The sequence below is a fragment of the Heteronotia binoei genome, chromosome 16 (assembly GCF_032191835.1).
Source record: "Heteronotia binoei isolate CCM8104 ecotype False Entrance Well chromosome 16, APGP_CSIRO_Hbin_v1, whole genome shotgun sequence".
Lineage (NCBI taxonomy): Eukaryota > Metazoa > Chordata > Lepidosauria > Squamata > Gekkonidae > Heteronotia > Heteronotia binoei.
The window spans coordinates 51,229,540-51,242,330 of record NC_083238.1 but is presented as its reverse complement, the minus strand read 5'-3'; the positions used below and the strand labels follow the sequence as shown (position 1 = coordinate 51,242,330).

Here is a 12,791-nt window from a genome sequence, read left to right as displayed (position 1 = left end):
GCCCGGCTCCCTCACACCAGCTGCTTAGCCTTATGCATTCTGGGAAGTGTAGTCCTCCCCCCTGCGCTCCCAGACTCCGGCGACAGGCTGGGCGGAGGGACCGAAAACTACATTTCCCGTCGAGGCATCCCGAGCAAGTCCAAGCAGCCCGTTTGCCACCGAATGTTCCGCGCATGCGTTCCGCGCGCTTCCGGCTCTCAGCGTGAGGAAGCCGCTGAGGGGCCGGCCGGGCAGTCATGGCCTCCGGGTGCCGGATAGGCCCGTCCATCCTCAACAGCGACTTGGCGGCGCTGGGCGCGGAGTGCAGCCGCATGATGGACTGCGGGGCCGACTACCTCCACCTGGACGTCATGGACGGGTAACTCTGGAATATCGCGCCGCGGGAAGAGACCATAGAGAACGGGGAGGGAGCGTCGCACGCGCATGCAACTTCCGGTCGAAACCGGAACCCCACGGGCGGCCTTGAGACGACGCTCTGTCCCTGCCGTCTTTGTGGCGGCCGCCCCTCATTGCCCTCTGCTGGCGGAGACCTCAGTCCTCCGCTGCGTTTATTTTGTTATTCTTCGGGCAAAGGGTGGCCAAGTCCGTCTCAAGAAATAGCTGGAGACTTTGGGGGTGGAGCCAGGAGACATGAGGGGTGGAATTCAGTGGCACAGGAGGTGGTGGCAGCTACAAGCATAGCCAGCTTCTAGAGGGGATTGGATAAGCATATGGAGCAGGGGTCCATCAGTGGCTGTTAGCCACAGCGTATTGTTGGAACTCTCTGTCTGGGGCAGTGTGTGGGGGGGAAAGACCAAACTGGGGGATCCCCTGCCCCCATCTGAGGATTTGGCAGCCCTAGTGGCCAAATCCAGGTTTGGAAACTGTTGGAGATTTGTGGAGTGCTGCCTGGGGAAGGAAGGAGGGGCCTCAGCAGGCTACAGTGCCCCCCACCCAAGCCTGCGATCCTCTCTAGAGCAGAGGTGGCCAAACTTGGCATAGTGTAAGAGCCCCATAGAATAAATGTCAGATGTTGGAGAGCCACAAGACAAGAATTTCGGTTGTTTGAGAGCCGACAGAGACAAGAAGGAAGGAGGGAGGGGGGAAAGCATGAAAATAGATGGTGGGAAGGATGTGGGAGAGGTGGAGAGAAAGCAACTTTAACTGCATTCTCCAAGTGGAGTGATTTAAAGAGAGAAATACCTTTTTCCAAGTTGGCTGACAGGAGCTTTGAGAGCTGCACAATATGTGTGAAAGAGCCACTTGTGGCTCCCGAGTCACAATTTGGCTACCCTTGCTCTAGAGGAACTGATCTCTGTTGCTTGGAGGTCAGTTGTCATCCAGGCCCCACCTGGCTGTTGGCAACCTCGTTTGGGACTATGTTTTGGCCTTTCAGGGTTCCTAGTGCTTTAAAGTGCGGTGGCAGAAGTGATTCTCCTTCTGTTTCTGGCCCTCTCCTGCTGGGGAGGCTGTTTTGGCTTTAATGCTAGCGATCTAGCTCAAATTGTTCTCGTCAAGCGCTGGTCCTAGCTAGCAAATGCTACCTGTGGCTGCAGTTGTCTCAAAGCTTCATCCAGCTTAAGGGAAAGCCTCAGTTCAAATAGGAAGTCCAGTGGAAGAGCACCTGCTTGGAGTGCAGAAGAGCTCAGCATCTCCAGCTAAAGGTTGTCGCCGTGAGTCTGAAACAACAATAGCGGTCTTGATGAACCTATGGCTTGATTCAATATAAGGCAGCTCCATGTGCGTTGTGGTGTTAATTCTTCCCAAAGCATCGCTCACCGGTGAAGGAAAGAGAAGCCAAGCCGAGCCAACTCAGTTTTGCTGGAAACAGCGTGGCGGATTGATTTCTTAATTTAAACCTCACCTTACCTGGTTTTCTTCTGCGTTTTATGCTTGTAACAAGCCACTCTGTGAAGGGGCGTAACTGGCCTAAGGTGACCCAGTGACTAAGACACCACACTGACTGGGGGCAGGGCGGGGGGTGGGGTGGAGTAAAGCAGACGTTTTCCATGTTGGTTGTTACTTTTCAGCTACTCCTTTTGGACTGCGGTCCCTCTATTTGCATTAATTGCTATTGTCGTTGTCCTTTGCAAGAACAGCGACACGTTGCGTAACTGTGATCAGGGCGGCATGTATTCCCTGAGGGATAAAGAAAGAGAACTCTTTCCTGCCCTAGCTGCTGTTGCGATACATCACTCTGCTGGCTCGCTCTGCTCTTGCGTCACTTAAGCACATTCCTAGAGCAGGGGTGTCGAACTCATTTCTTATGAGGGCCGGATCTGACATAAAGGAGACCTTGTCGGGCCGGGCTATGATGAGTTGGGCCGAGCCATGTTGGGCTAGGCAGTGTGTGTACCTATTTAAGATTAGGGAGCAGAGATATAAGCTTTATAAAGGACACAGACAAACACAAATATATATTCAAAAAAACTTAAAACGTGCTTAAAACGTTAGCATTCATTGGTCTTAAAGGTGTTTTATTTGCATTTCTCCCATGGGATCCAGGGAACTGGGCAAAGGAAGCTCTGGCTCTTTCCTTCCTCAGGGGACCAGGAGGGGGAGGAGCCTCAGTCAATAGAAGGGAGAGAGGCTTGGCTCAGTAGCTCTGCTGTGTGATTGAGAGAGCCTGGCAAAGCAAGCGATTTCTCCCCAAGGGAGGAGCCTCAGCCAATGGAGAAAATAGAGCTTTTGCTCTGTAGCTCCTTTGTGATTGACCAAGTCTTGCAAAGCAAGCTGCAATGCAGAAGGAAGCAAGAGAGAGGGAGAAGGAAGCAGATGACAGCCAGTTGCTCGGGGGCCTGATAGACCTCCAAGGCCCTGATTCAGCCCCCGAACTGCATGTTTGACACCCCTGCCCTAGAGGGACGAAACTGCAGCTCCTGTTGAAGTTTGGAGAAGAGACTAGAATTCTATAATGTAGGCTTCTTATCATAAAAAAGTACTTTTCTCCCTTTCTCACAATATGAGAACTCGTGGACATTCAATGAAATTGCTGAGCAGTCGGGTTAGAACGGATAAGAGGAAGTCCTTCTCCCAAAGGGTGATTAACATGTGGAATTCACTGCCACAGGAGGTGGTGGCAGCTACAAGCATAGACAGCTTCTAGAGGGGATTGGATAAGCATATGGAGCAGAGGTCCATCAGTGGCTACAGTGCTCTGTATTCTTGGTGCTTGTGGGGGGGGCAACAGTGGGAGGGCTTCTAGTGTCCTGGCCCCACTGGTGGGCCTCCTGATGGCACTTGGTTTTTATGGCCACTGTGTGACACAGAGTGTTGGACTGGTTGGGCTATTGACTTGATCCAACATGGCTTCTCTTATGTTCTTATCCCAGTTAAGTTCTTGGGCAGCCTAGAGTTTGGGCTGCCACTCAACCTGCATTATATTAGTCCTCTTTTTCACCCACGATGACTGTCATTTTACTGCTCTTTTTAACAGATCTGTCAGGCTTTAGGAAGACCACAACCAAAAGCCACTCTAAATTTGGACTGATCAGCCCTTTTTGTCTCAATACTTGGAAAGATATATGTAGCACAGTAACAGGGGTGGCCAAACTGCGGCTCACAAGCCAGATGTGGCTCTTTCGCACGTATTGAGTGGCTCTCAAAGCCGCCGCCACCCCATTGGCCGACCTGGAGAAGGCATTTGTCTCTTTAAATCACTTCTCCAAGCCAAACCAAGAGACGGCTTGGAGAACGCGTTTAAAATTGCTTTCTTTCCACCTCTCCTTCCTTTCGAATATTTGACATTCATGTCTCGCGGCTCTGAGATATCTGACGTTTATTCCGTGTGGCTCTTACGTTAAGCAAGCTTGGCCACTCCTAATATACTGTCTGTCTCAGCAGGAATCTTAACGTATATCATTTTCTTTTCCCAACTGGGTAGGCATTTTGTCCCGAACATCACTTTTGGCCATCCTGTGGTGGAAAGCCTTCGGAAGCAGCTGGGGCAGGAGCCCTTTTTTGGTAAGCTGTTAATAATGGATTTAAAAATGTGCATCCTATGAAATGTGTGAATTCGCCTGCCTAGTTATAGACACAGAATTAGAATAATCAGTTTTTGGCAGACAGCATATGATCTTAAGAGATCTGAAGTGCTGACATTGCAGATATGGGAATAACTGTAAGGTCTCCACCTGCCTATCCTCCCTTGCTGTCCAGTTATGACCTACCTCTCAAGCCCTGCTCCCTGTGCCTCAGCCTTCGGAAGTGAGGCGAGTGCTGACTAATGACATCGGCTTTTCTGTGGTGACACCTTGCCTTTCGAGCATGCTCCCCCTTGAGGATCGCCTGCACCTCCTTTACTTTGTTTCAAGTACCAGGCCCAAACACCTGTTTTCACTCAGGCTTTTCATTAGGGGCATTACCTTACCAACTTTTCACAGGGGTGGAATTCTAGCAGGAGCTCCTTTGCATATTAGGCCACACCCCCCAATGTAGCCAATTCACTAAGAATGTACATAAAAGAGTTTTGTAAGCACTTAGAGGATTGGCTGCATTGGGAGGGGTGTGGCCTAACATGCCAAGGAGCTCCTGCTAGAATTCCACCCCTGACTTTTCTTAAATGGTCTGCTTCCGTTTTATGGATAGTTTTTGTACTGCTTATGTCTAAAAGCTTGTTTTGATATTGTGACAGTTTCAATCACAAGCTGCCACAAGCAGGACTCTGAAAAGACTGCATAGAAATATCTTAACCAAAGGAATAATTTTGCCCCTCCCCCTTTTCCCTTTATAAGCTCTCTTTTAAGTTCCTGAGATGATACAGATGGCATGGAATAAGCTTAAATACAGTTTAGAAGCGATCCGAAGATACAGTTGAGCGACAGCAGTTTCCCAACAGGGCATCCATTAGAATCCCTGCCATGGTGCCCGCTGATGTGTTTCTCATTGCCCTGTTGAGCCTTCCTCAACAGAAAGAGCCAATCCTGGTTTCATTGCAGTAGAACAGGGGTGGCCAACGGTAGCTCTCCAGATGTTTTTTGCCTACAACTCCTATCAGCCCCAGCCATTGGCCATGCTGGCTGGGGCTGATGAGAGTTGTAGGCAAAAAACATCTGGAGAGCTACCATCAGCCACCCCTGCAATAGAATGTTCTTCAGAAGAGGAATCACCTTTCCACCTTGAGGGAGCGCTCATCAGAAGCCGCTTTTTCCCGTCATAGAAGGTTGCTTCCACTGTTTTGTGATTGGGCAGAGGCCCCGGGAGCCATCTCTCCCTCTAGCCAACCCAATGCTTCAGTTTGAAGATTGCTGGGGTCGAATTCTAGCAGGAGCTCCTTTGCATATTAGGCCACACACCCCCATGCAGCCAATCCTCCAAGAGCTTACGAGGCTCTTTTTTGTAAGCGCTTGGAGGACTGGCTACGTTATGGGTATGTGGCCTAATATGCAAAGGAGCTCCTGCTAGAGCTTGGGATGTTCCATTGCACAAACGGCCGCCTGAAGCGATGAAAAGAAAGTAACGACGTCTTCTCTGATTTTTCCACTTGGCTCTTTCTAGATATGCACATGATGGTCGCCAAGCCGGAGCAGTGGGTGAAACCCATGGCCGTGGCAGGTGCAAACCAATACACCTTTCATGTAGAAGCGACAGAAAACGCAGGCGCGCTGATCAAAGATATAAGAGAAAACGGAATGAAGGTGAGGGATGGTTGGAAAAAGAGTTCGAGACGTTGTCACTGAACAGCTGCTAGTCGAAGTTACTATTTCTCAAACGCGTTTCTAAATAAATGCAATCAAATTGGAAGAACTTTTTAAAAAGCCTTCATGGTCAGAACGTCCTGGAGCTGCTTAATTGCAGGGACCACAGAGGGCAGAGGAGTGGTAATTCAGTCCGCCCAGGACTCCTAACGTGGAGTCAGGGTTTTGTTTTGTTATCACTTTAAAATGTTAAAAGGTAAAGGAAAGGTCCCCTGTGCAAGCGCCAGCCGTTTCCGACTCTGGGCCGACGTTGCTTTTACAACATTTTCACGGCAGACTTTTTACGGGGTGGCTTGCCACTGCCTTCCCCAGTCATCTACACTTTCCCTCCAGCAAGCTGGGGACTCATTTGACCGACCTCATCCACCAATCTTGGTACCCAGCTCTGCAAAACACCCTACAGACTATAAATCGCAGAAAGTCTCAGAACAACCAGCAAATTCCACAGAACAATCAGCACAGTCAACAACCATCTTCCTTATCTTCAAGCCCCTTCCAACCCTCCCAGCAATTAACACAGAACAATGGTCACATTCAACAGCCAGTTTCCTTATCACTACCCTTCCAGGAAGCCCCACCAAACAATGGGCACATCCACAAACCAATTGCCCTTTCATCACACCCCCTCCAGCCTAGAAATAGCAGCTCTCCAGCAGCCCTGGCCCCACTCAATGCACAGCAGCCAAGAAGGTCTGAACGCCTGCTCCGGCTGCAACGCCACTGAGGATGTTCTCCGCAGCTGAGAACGAAACGTCTGGAAGGAAAACTTTCTCCAGTAGAACACGGCACTTGATCCCGAAAGATTCTACAAACCCTAAAGTAGCTATGTTGTGCAAAGGAAGGCTATTTAACTGCATTTTTGTACTGTATTGTGAACCTATGAATTGTTGTGATTGTATACCAGTGGAATGATGAATTTTTGTAATCAAATAACACACTGAGAAGTAGTTTTGTACACGGAGAGAGCAAACTGTTGTTTTCTCAAAGTCCCATTTATGTCAGATCCAGCCCTCATAACAAATGAATTTGACACCCTGTCTTATGCGCTACCAAACTGTTTGTCGATGATTTCCCTGGTATAACCCCCATTATAATTTGTTGAAAGCCACTCCGAAGGTCCATGTGCTTTTACTCATCTAGTCAAGACAGAGCAGATGCTTAACGAGATGGTCATTTGCTTCTTCCTCTTCCCTAGGTTGGTCTGGCTATCAAACCAGGAACAACAGTAGAGTATTTAGCGCCATGGGCCAATCAGATTGACATGGCCTTAATCATGACAGTGGAACCTGGCTTTGGGGGACAGAAGTTCATGGAAGATATGATGCCAAAGGTAGGTTTGATGTGTCTCGATTACTGCAAATAGAGGCGGGCGGGCGGGCGGATGTCAGGGAGGGCGATTGATAAGGCAATGGAAATCTTTTAAGTTTTATTTTGGAACGCTGCTATATATAAATGTTGACTCTGCTGTTGCACGCCTTGAAGGAGAACACCCACCGCACTTCTTGCACTTTCTTTTTTGTGCTGCGGACTAGGTTAACTGGCTGAGAACGCAGTTCCCGTCCTTGGACATTGAAGTGGATGGCGGTGTTGGGCCGGACACCATTCATAAATGCGCAGAGGTAAAAAGCAACTTATGTCAAGGTCTGATGTTCCAGGAGCCTGCCCTTGTGTTAGGAAGCTTGTGAAGTCTTTAGGCCTTCTAGAGCAGGGGTGTCAAACTCATTTGTTATGAGGGCCAGATCTGACATAAATGAGACTTTGTTGGGAGGGCCATGTGGGGTTGGATCAAGCCATGTCAGGCTGGGCCGTGTGGGTACCTATTTAAGATTAGGCAGCAGAGATACAAATTTTATAAAGAACACAAATATTTCTCCCATGGGATCCAGGGACCTGGGCAAAGGAAGCTCTGGCTCTTTCCTTCCTTCCCCAGAGGACCAGGAGAGGGAGGAGCCTCAGCCAATGGAGAAAATCAAGGTTTTGCTCTGTAGCTCCTGTGCAATTGAGCAAGCCTTGTAAAGCAAGCTGAGATGCAGAAGGAAGCAAGAGAGAGGGAGAAGGAAGCAGAGGACAGCCAGTTGCTCGGGGGCCTGATAGGAGCCCTCCGGGGGGCTGATTTGGTCCCCGCACTGCATGTTTGACACCCCTGGTCTAGACTTTCTGTGGCATGGACTGTAATTGCAAAAAAGACTTATTCTGTCTCCACTTGGCTCTGTCAAAAAGTTCATAAAGTGAAACGCTTTCATCTGGGAAGTTCCGATTCGCACATATTTTTCCTAAATCCGTTAGCCTCTGTAGTGCTACAAGAGTCCTTTTATTTCTCCATTATTGTTGGAACTGTAGCTTTGTAGCTTAGGAGTCTAGGAATTGTCTCACTCTGACCTGGTGGATCAGGTTGTAAATGCTCAAATGCTTAGGATTTCATTTGAATATTGATAAGGTCTTTTTAATTAACTCTTTTCAGTCGCTCTGCAGGACATTCTGAGTAGCCTTTACATGCATTGGACCAGCCCTGAAATCCTTTACTCAGCACTGAAAAATACCCATGTTGTTTTGGTATCCTCTGTAAACAGTTATCTCCTGGACAACCAAAGTGCATTTCATATTAAAACTGGCAGCCATACAAGCATGGTCAGTAGATTCAGGACAGACAAAAGGAAACACAGACAGTAATTCAAATGTGGCCTTTGCTGTCAGAGGATGTAGTGATACCCAGCTTTCAAAGGGGATTAGGTACCTTCATGGAGGAGAAGTCTATCAGTGACTACTAACCAGGGTGACTAAAGGGAACCTCCTCATTCAGAGACAACAGTGCCAGGAATCCAGGAGGCAACATTGGGGAAGGCCTCAGCCTCTATGCCCTCTTGCTGGCCATCCAGAGAAACTGACCAGTCACTGTGTGAGACAGGAGGCTGGACTAGATGGACCACTGGGCTGATCCAGGAGGGCTCTTCTAATGTTCTTAAGAAGGCCTCGATCTCTCTGCCCTGTTGTTGGCCCTCCAGAGGAACTGCTTGGTCACCACGTGTGAGAGGATGCTGGACTAGATGGACCACAGGTCTAATCCAGCGGGGCTCTTCTGATTTTCTTAGGAAGGCGTTGGCCTCTATGCCCTGTTGTTGGCCCTCCAGAGGAACTGGTTGGTCACTGTGTGAGACAGGATGCTGGACTAGATAGACCACTGGTCTGATCCATCAGGGCACTTATGTTATCCTTCTTTGAGGAAGTTTTTAGTATGAAAGATGTGAAATACAAACTTCTGTCCCAGGGTGGCCAAACTTTGTCTCGGAAGCCACATGTGGCTCTTCCACAAATTCTGTGCGGCTCTCGAAACCCCCATCGCCCTGTCAAGCTGGCTTAGGACGCATTGCTCAGTAAATCATTTATCTCCAAGTCATGCCAGCCGGTGGCTTGGAGAAGGCATTTAAAGTTGCTTGCTTTCCACGTTTGCTGCCCCAGTCTGTTTGCTTCCCTCCCCGTCTTGTGGCTCTCAAACATGTGACGTTTATTCTGTGTAGCTCTTCCATTAAACAAGTTCGGCCACCTCTGTTCTATCGTGTTTTCAGGCGGGAGCCAATATGATCGTGTCCGGCAGTGCCATCATGAAGAGTGATGACCCCAGAGCTGTAATCAACCTTCTCCGGAACGTGTGTTGTGAAGCCGCGCAGAAGCGTTCGCTCGACCGGTGAAACCAGCTCACCAGAACGTTGGCCGAATGCTGCTTTTTTTTGTACGTGGGAGGGTGGGTAACCGTCACTGAATCGCATTACTGCTCAGATGAGACCAGGGGACTAAAGGGTCCTTCCTCCGCCGCAGAAGAGAGCGTTGCAGGACACTAAGCTTGTTCTTGCAGCCAGGGAGAATTTCAGTTCTGTACCGTCGCTCGACTGCCAAAGGCAAACCTGGGTACGTACCAGCATTTTATGGAAAACTTCTGTGTGTTTGCTCCGTATGCAACGATTAACTCTGTGCATTCCTTTCTCTTTAAGAAAAATAACTTCTTAATTGTGTGAAAATAAATGCTTGAAAGAACAGTGCGTTCATTGATCTTGAGAACTTCTGAGGTCTGGTTCTTCTGAAGTAAATTGAAGGGCGTGTGACGAATTGGGGAAGTGAAGAAACATCCCCTCCCCCCAAGTGGATAATGGAAACTGGAAGTAATAAATGGTAATAATATACAAAGTCAAGGAATCTTCGGTATGCCCTGACTTTTGAGATCAAAGTTGATTAATCTTCAGCTTCTTAAATGCCGAAAGTCTGTGTAAAAATGTTTCATTATTGTGAATACGTTAGCAGAAGGTAGTGGCTTATAACCTCCCCCCCCCCCTTTATAAAGCTACAGGTAGTCCCTGTGCAAGCACCAGTTGTTTCTGACTCTGGGGTGACGTTGCTTTCACGACGTTTTCACGGCAGACTTTTTACGGGGTGGTTTGCCATTGCCTTCCCCAGTCATCTGCACTTTCCCCCCAGCAAGCTGGGGACTCATTTGACCGACCTCAGGAGGATGGAAGGCTGAGTCAACCTGGAGCCGGTTACCTGAACCCAGCTTCCACCGGGGATCGAATTCAGGGCTCCGACTGCAGTACTGCAGCTTTACCACTCTGTGCCGCAGGGCTCATATAAGCAGAAGGCAGTGGCTTATAAACCCCTCCCCCCAATTTATACAGCGGCTTTAAAGTTTGCAGAAGACAAATAGAGAGATTATAGGTGTTCCCTCAGGCTTGGAGACGGATGAAGCAGGGACAAAGACCGCAGGCAAATCACGAACTGCTTTCTGTGTTGTCCCACAAAACCACTTAAACACACCTGAAGCTGCCTTCTACTGACTCAGACCAGTGTTCCATTAAGTAGTGTCCACTCAGTAGTGGCTCTCCAGGGTCTTGGGCTGAGGTCTTTCACATCTACTGCTCCCTGGTCCTCTTTAACAGGAGATGCTGGGGATTGAACCTGGGACCTTCTGCGTGCCAAGCAGAGGCTCTTCCACCGTGCCACAGAGCCCTTCTCCAGCGGGTACCCCCAAACAATTTGAGCAGTACAAGACAACAGCAACACCGCAGGAGGAAACTGACAGATTAATAACTCAGCCAAAGGATTAGAGCTCTTCTCCCTGACTATTGCTGTGCTCTTACGCGATTCACATTGCAAAAGTTGTTTTGCAAGACAATCCAGGAAGGATGCAAGTGGGCAGCCGTGTTGGTCTGAAGCAGTTGAGCAAAGCAAGAGTCAAGTGGCACTTTTAAGACCAACCAAGTTTTATTCAGAACGTAAGCTTTCATGTGCTCTCTAAGCACACTTCATCAGACGAGGGGATCAAGTATTGTAGGCTGAAATACATGCAGTTTGTTGATTAAGAGGGCCACACTATTTCAGCATGTGATCACAGCCAGTTTGCCTTCTTAATCAACAAACTGCATGTATTTCAGCCCACAATACCTGATCCCCCTCATCTGATGAAGTGTGCTTAGAGAGCACACGAAAGCTTCCGTTCAGAATAAAACTTGGTTGGTCTTAAAGGTGCAACTTGACTCCTGCTTTGTTCAATCCAGGAAGGAGCTACTGTTGCCTGGTCCTGCTAGAAGTCGCAGGTCTTAAAACCTTCCAGAGAATATCTAGTGGACAGATTTTCATTTCCATTGCACGTGTTGTGCTGACATTATCCTGATTTCTGGAATTCATACACCCAGTTGGCGCTCTTCACAAGTACCACGCACCGTGGTTTGACTCCTGGTTTAGGAAACTCACGCCAGCAACTTCAAGTATAAAGAAATAATTTTTAATTGTAAAACTTTGCACTGAAAATGGCTGCATTAGATATAGGCAAGATTCAAGTGTAACTCACTGGACAAGTAAGTGTTTTTTTAATTAAAAAAAAAGTTTAAAATCAACATTTGCAGTAAACTACAATCTAACATAGGCTGTAGTGCTGAAATGCAACAGAACGTTTCCCCAACATCCAGGGTACTTCCTCTCCACGTACGGTGGGGAGACACTACAATTGGGCTGTCTGTCCAAATATAGCTTAGTTCTGGACCTGAGATTGCAGAAAAGCAGCGATGCTTTTTAAAAATGCCTTCAACTATGCCTCACAGAAAAGCTACCGTCTTTGCAGCGGTGGGTGGCCATTTTGAGTGGGCATTTCTGAATGTGGATTGCAAGCCTGCGCTGTGTTTTCTGCACCGCCATTTATCGCATCACTAGAAGGTGCAAAAACAGCATTCCACACATAGGAATATTGGAGTACGCCAATCACTTGGTCTTCTTTTATGTATCCGAAATTGCTCTGTTTGTAACACTGCCTTATTAAGTTTCTACTTCTGTACAGAATAGACCCTTGTGCTGCTCGGGCATCAACAAGTACGTGGTTTTATTTTGGTAGAGGGTTAAGGAAAATATTTTAAAAGTTGCAGCTTTCTCGATAACTTACATTAAAAGATAAGCGATAAAAACATTTTAAATTTAATGCATGTTTTCAAATAGCAGTTCCAGCAGTGTAGGATTCAGATTTCTCTGCCCTCACATTGTGAAAGAAAAATAAATTATTTATATTGATTTTCTGTTTCTTTGTGTGAAATGTTTAGGTTTCCCCGAGTAAAGGGAACTCAGTAACTGTATAGTGCTTGGTCAATCTGCAAAGGCTGCCTGCTCGCTGGGTAAACTGCTGTCCTTCAAGGGGGACAGTATTTTTACACTGCACGAGCCAACAAATACCCCCAGGCACCGTGCCGGGTAGCTTTTCTGAGGTCACTTGAAATTGTTGCTTTGCTAAAAGTTAAAAAAGAGAGCATATCCTGCTACGCTGTACATACGCTCAAACGTCTGGAAAGAAGGCTAGTTTAAGACGGTGCAGAAAGTGAAGGGTGTGTGTGTTGTAGTTTAGGATCATCCATTTTTGACGTGTGGGGTATTCCAGATTGGAAGGATTTTCCCTTGAGGTTCAGGATAAAGAAAATTGCCCTTGTGATCCCATTCTGCCTGTCAGAGATAAAGACAAAAACACGTGTGTGGTAAGTATCCATACTGCAAGTCGAAAAGGCGACTGCTTGTGTGAGCGGGGAAACATTGTACCTTGCGCATCCTTCGCCCAGATTGGCTTCCTAAATCGGCTGCTTTCTCCTCTTG

General features: G+C 47.9%; 1 protein-coding gene across 2 annotated transcripts; it reads left to right on the top strand.

Moving 5' to 3' along the window:
* On the top strand, positions 1-9,706 carry RPE (ribulose-5-phosphate-3-epimerase). 2 transcript variants are annotated; one of them, XM_060257084.1, is made up of 6 exons: positions 1-358; positions 3,863-3,942; positions 5,476-5,615; positions 6,871-7,005; positions 7,208-7,294; positions 9,239-9,706. In XM_060257084.1, exons 1-6 carry the CDS (start codon positions 237-239, stop codon positions 9,359-9,361), a joined length of 687 nt encoding a protein of 228 aa, XP_060113067.1. In that variant the 5' UTR covers positions 1-236; the 3' UTR covers positions 9,362-9,706. The 2 variants fall into 2 exon arrangements, with proteins under 2 accessions (XP_060113067.1, XP_060113068.1); XM_060257085.1 differs by having other exon boundaries at positions 214-347.
* The last annotated feature ends 3,085 nt before the right edge of the window (positions 9,707-12,791 follow it).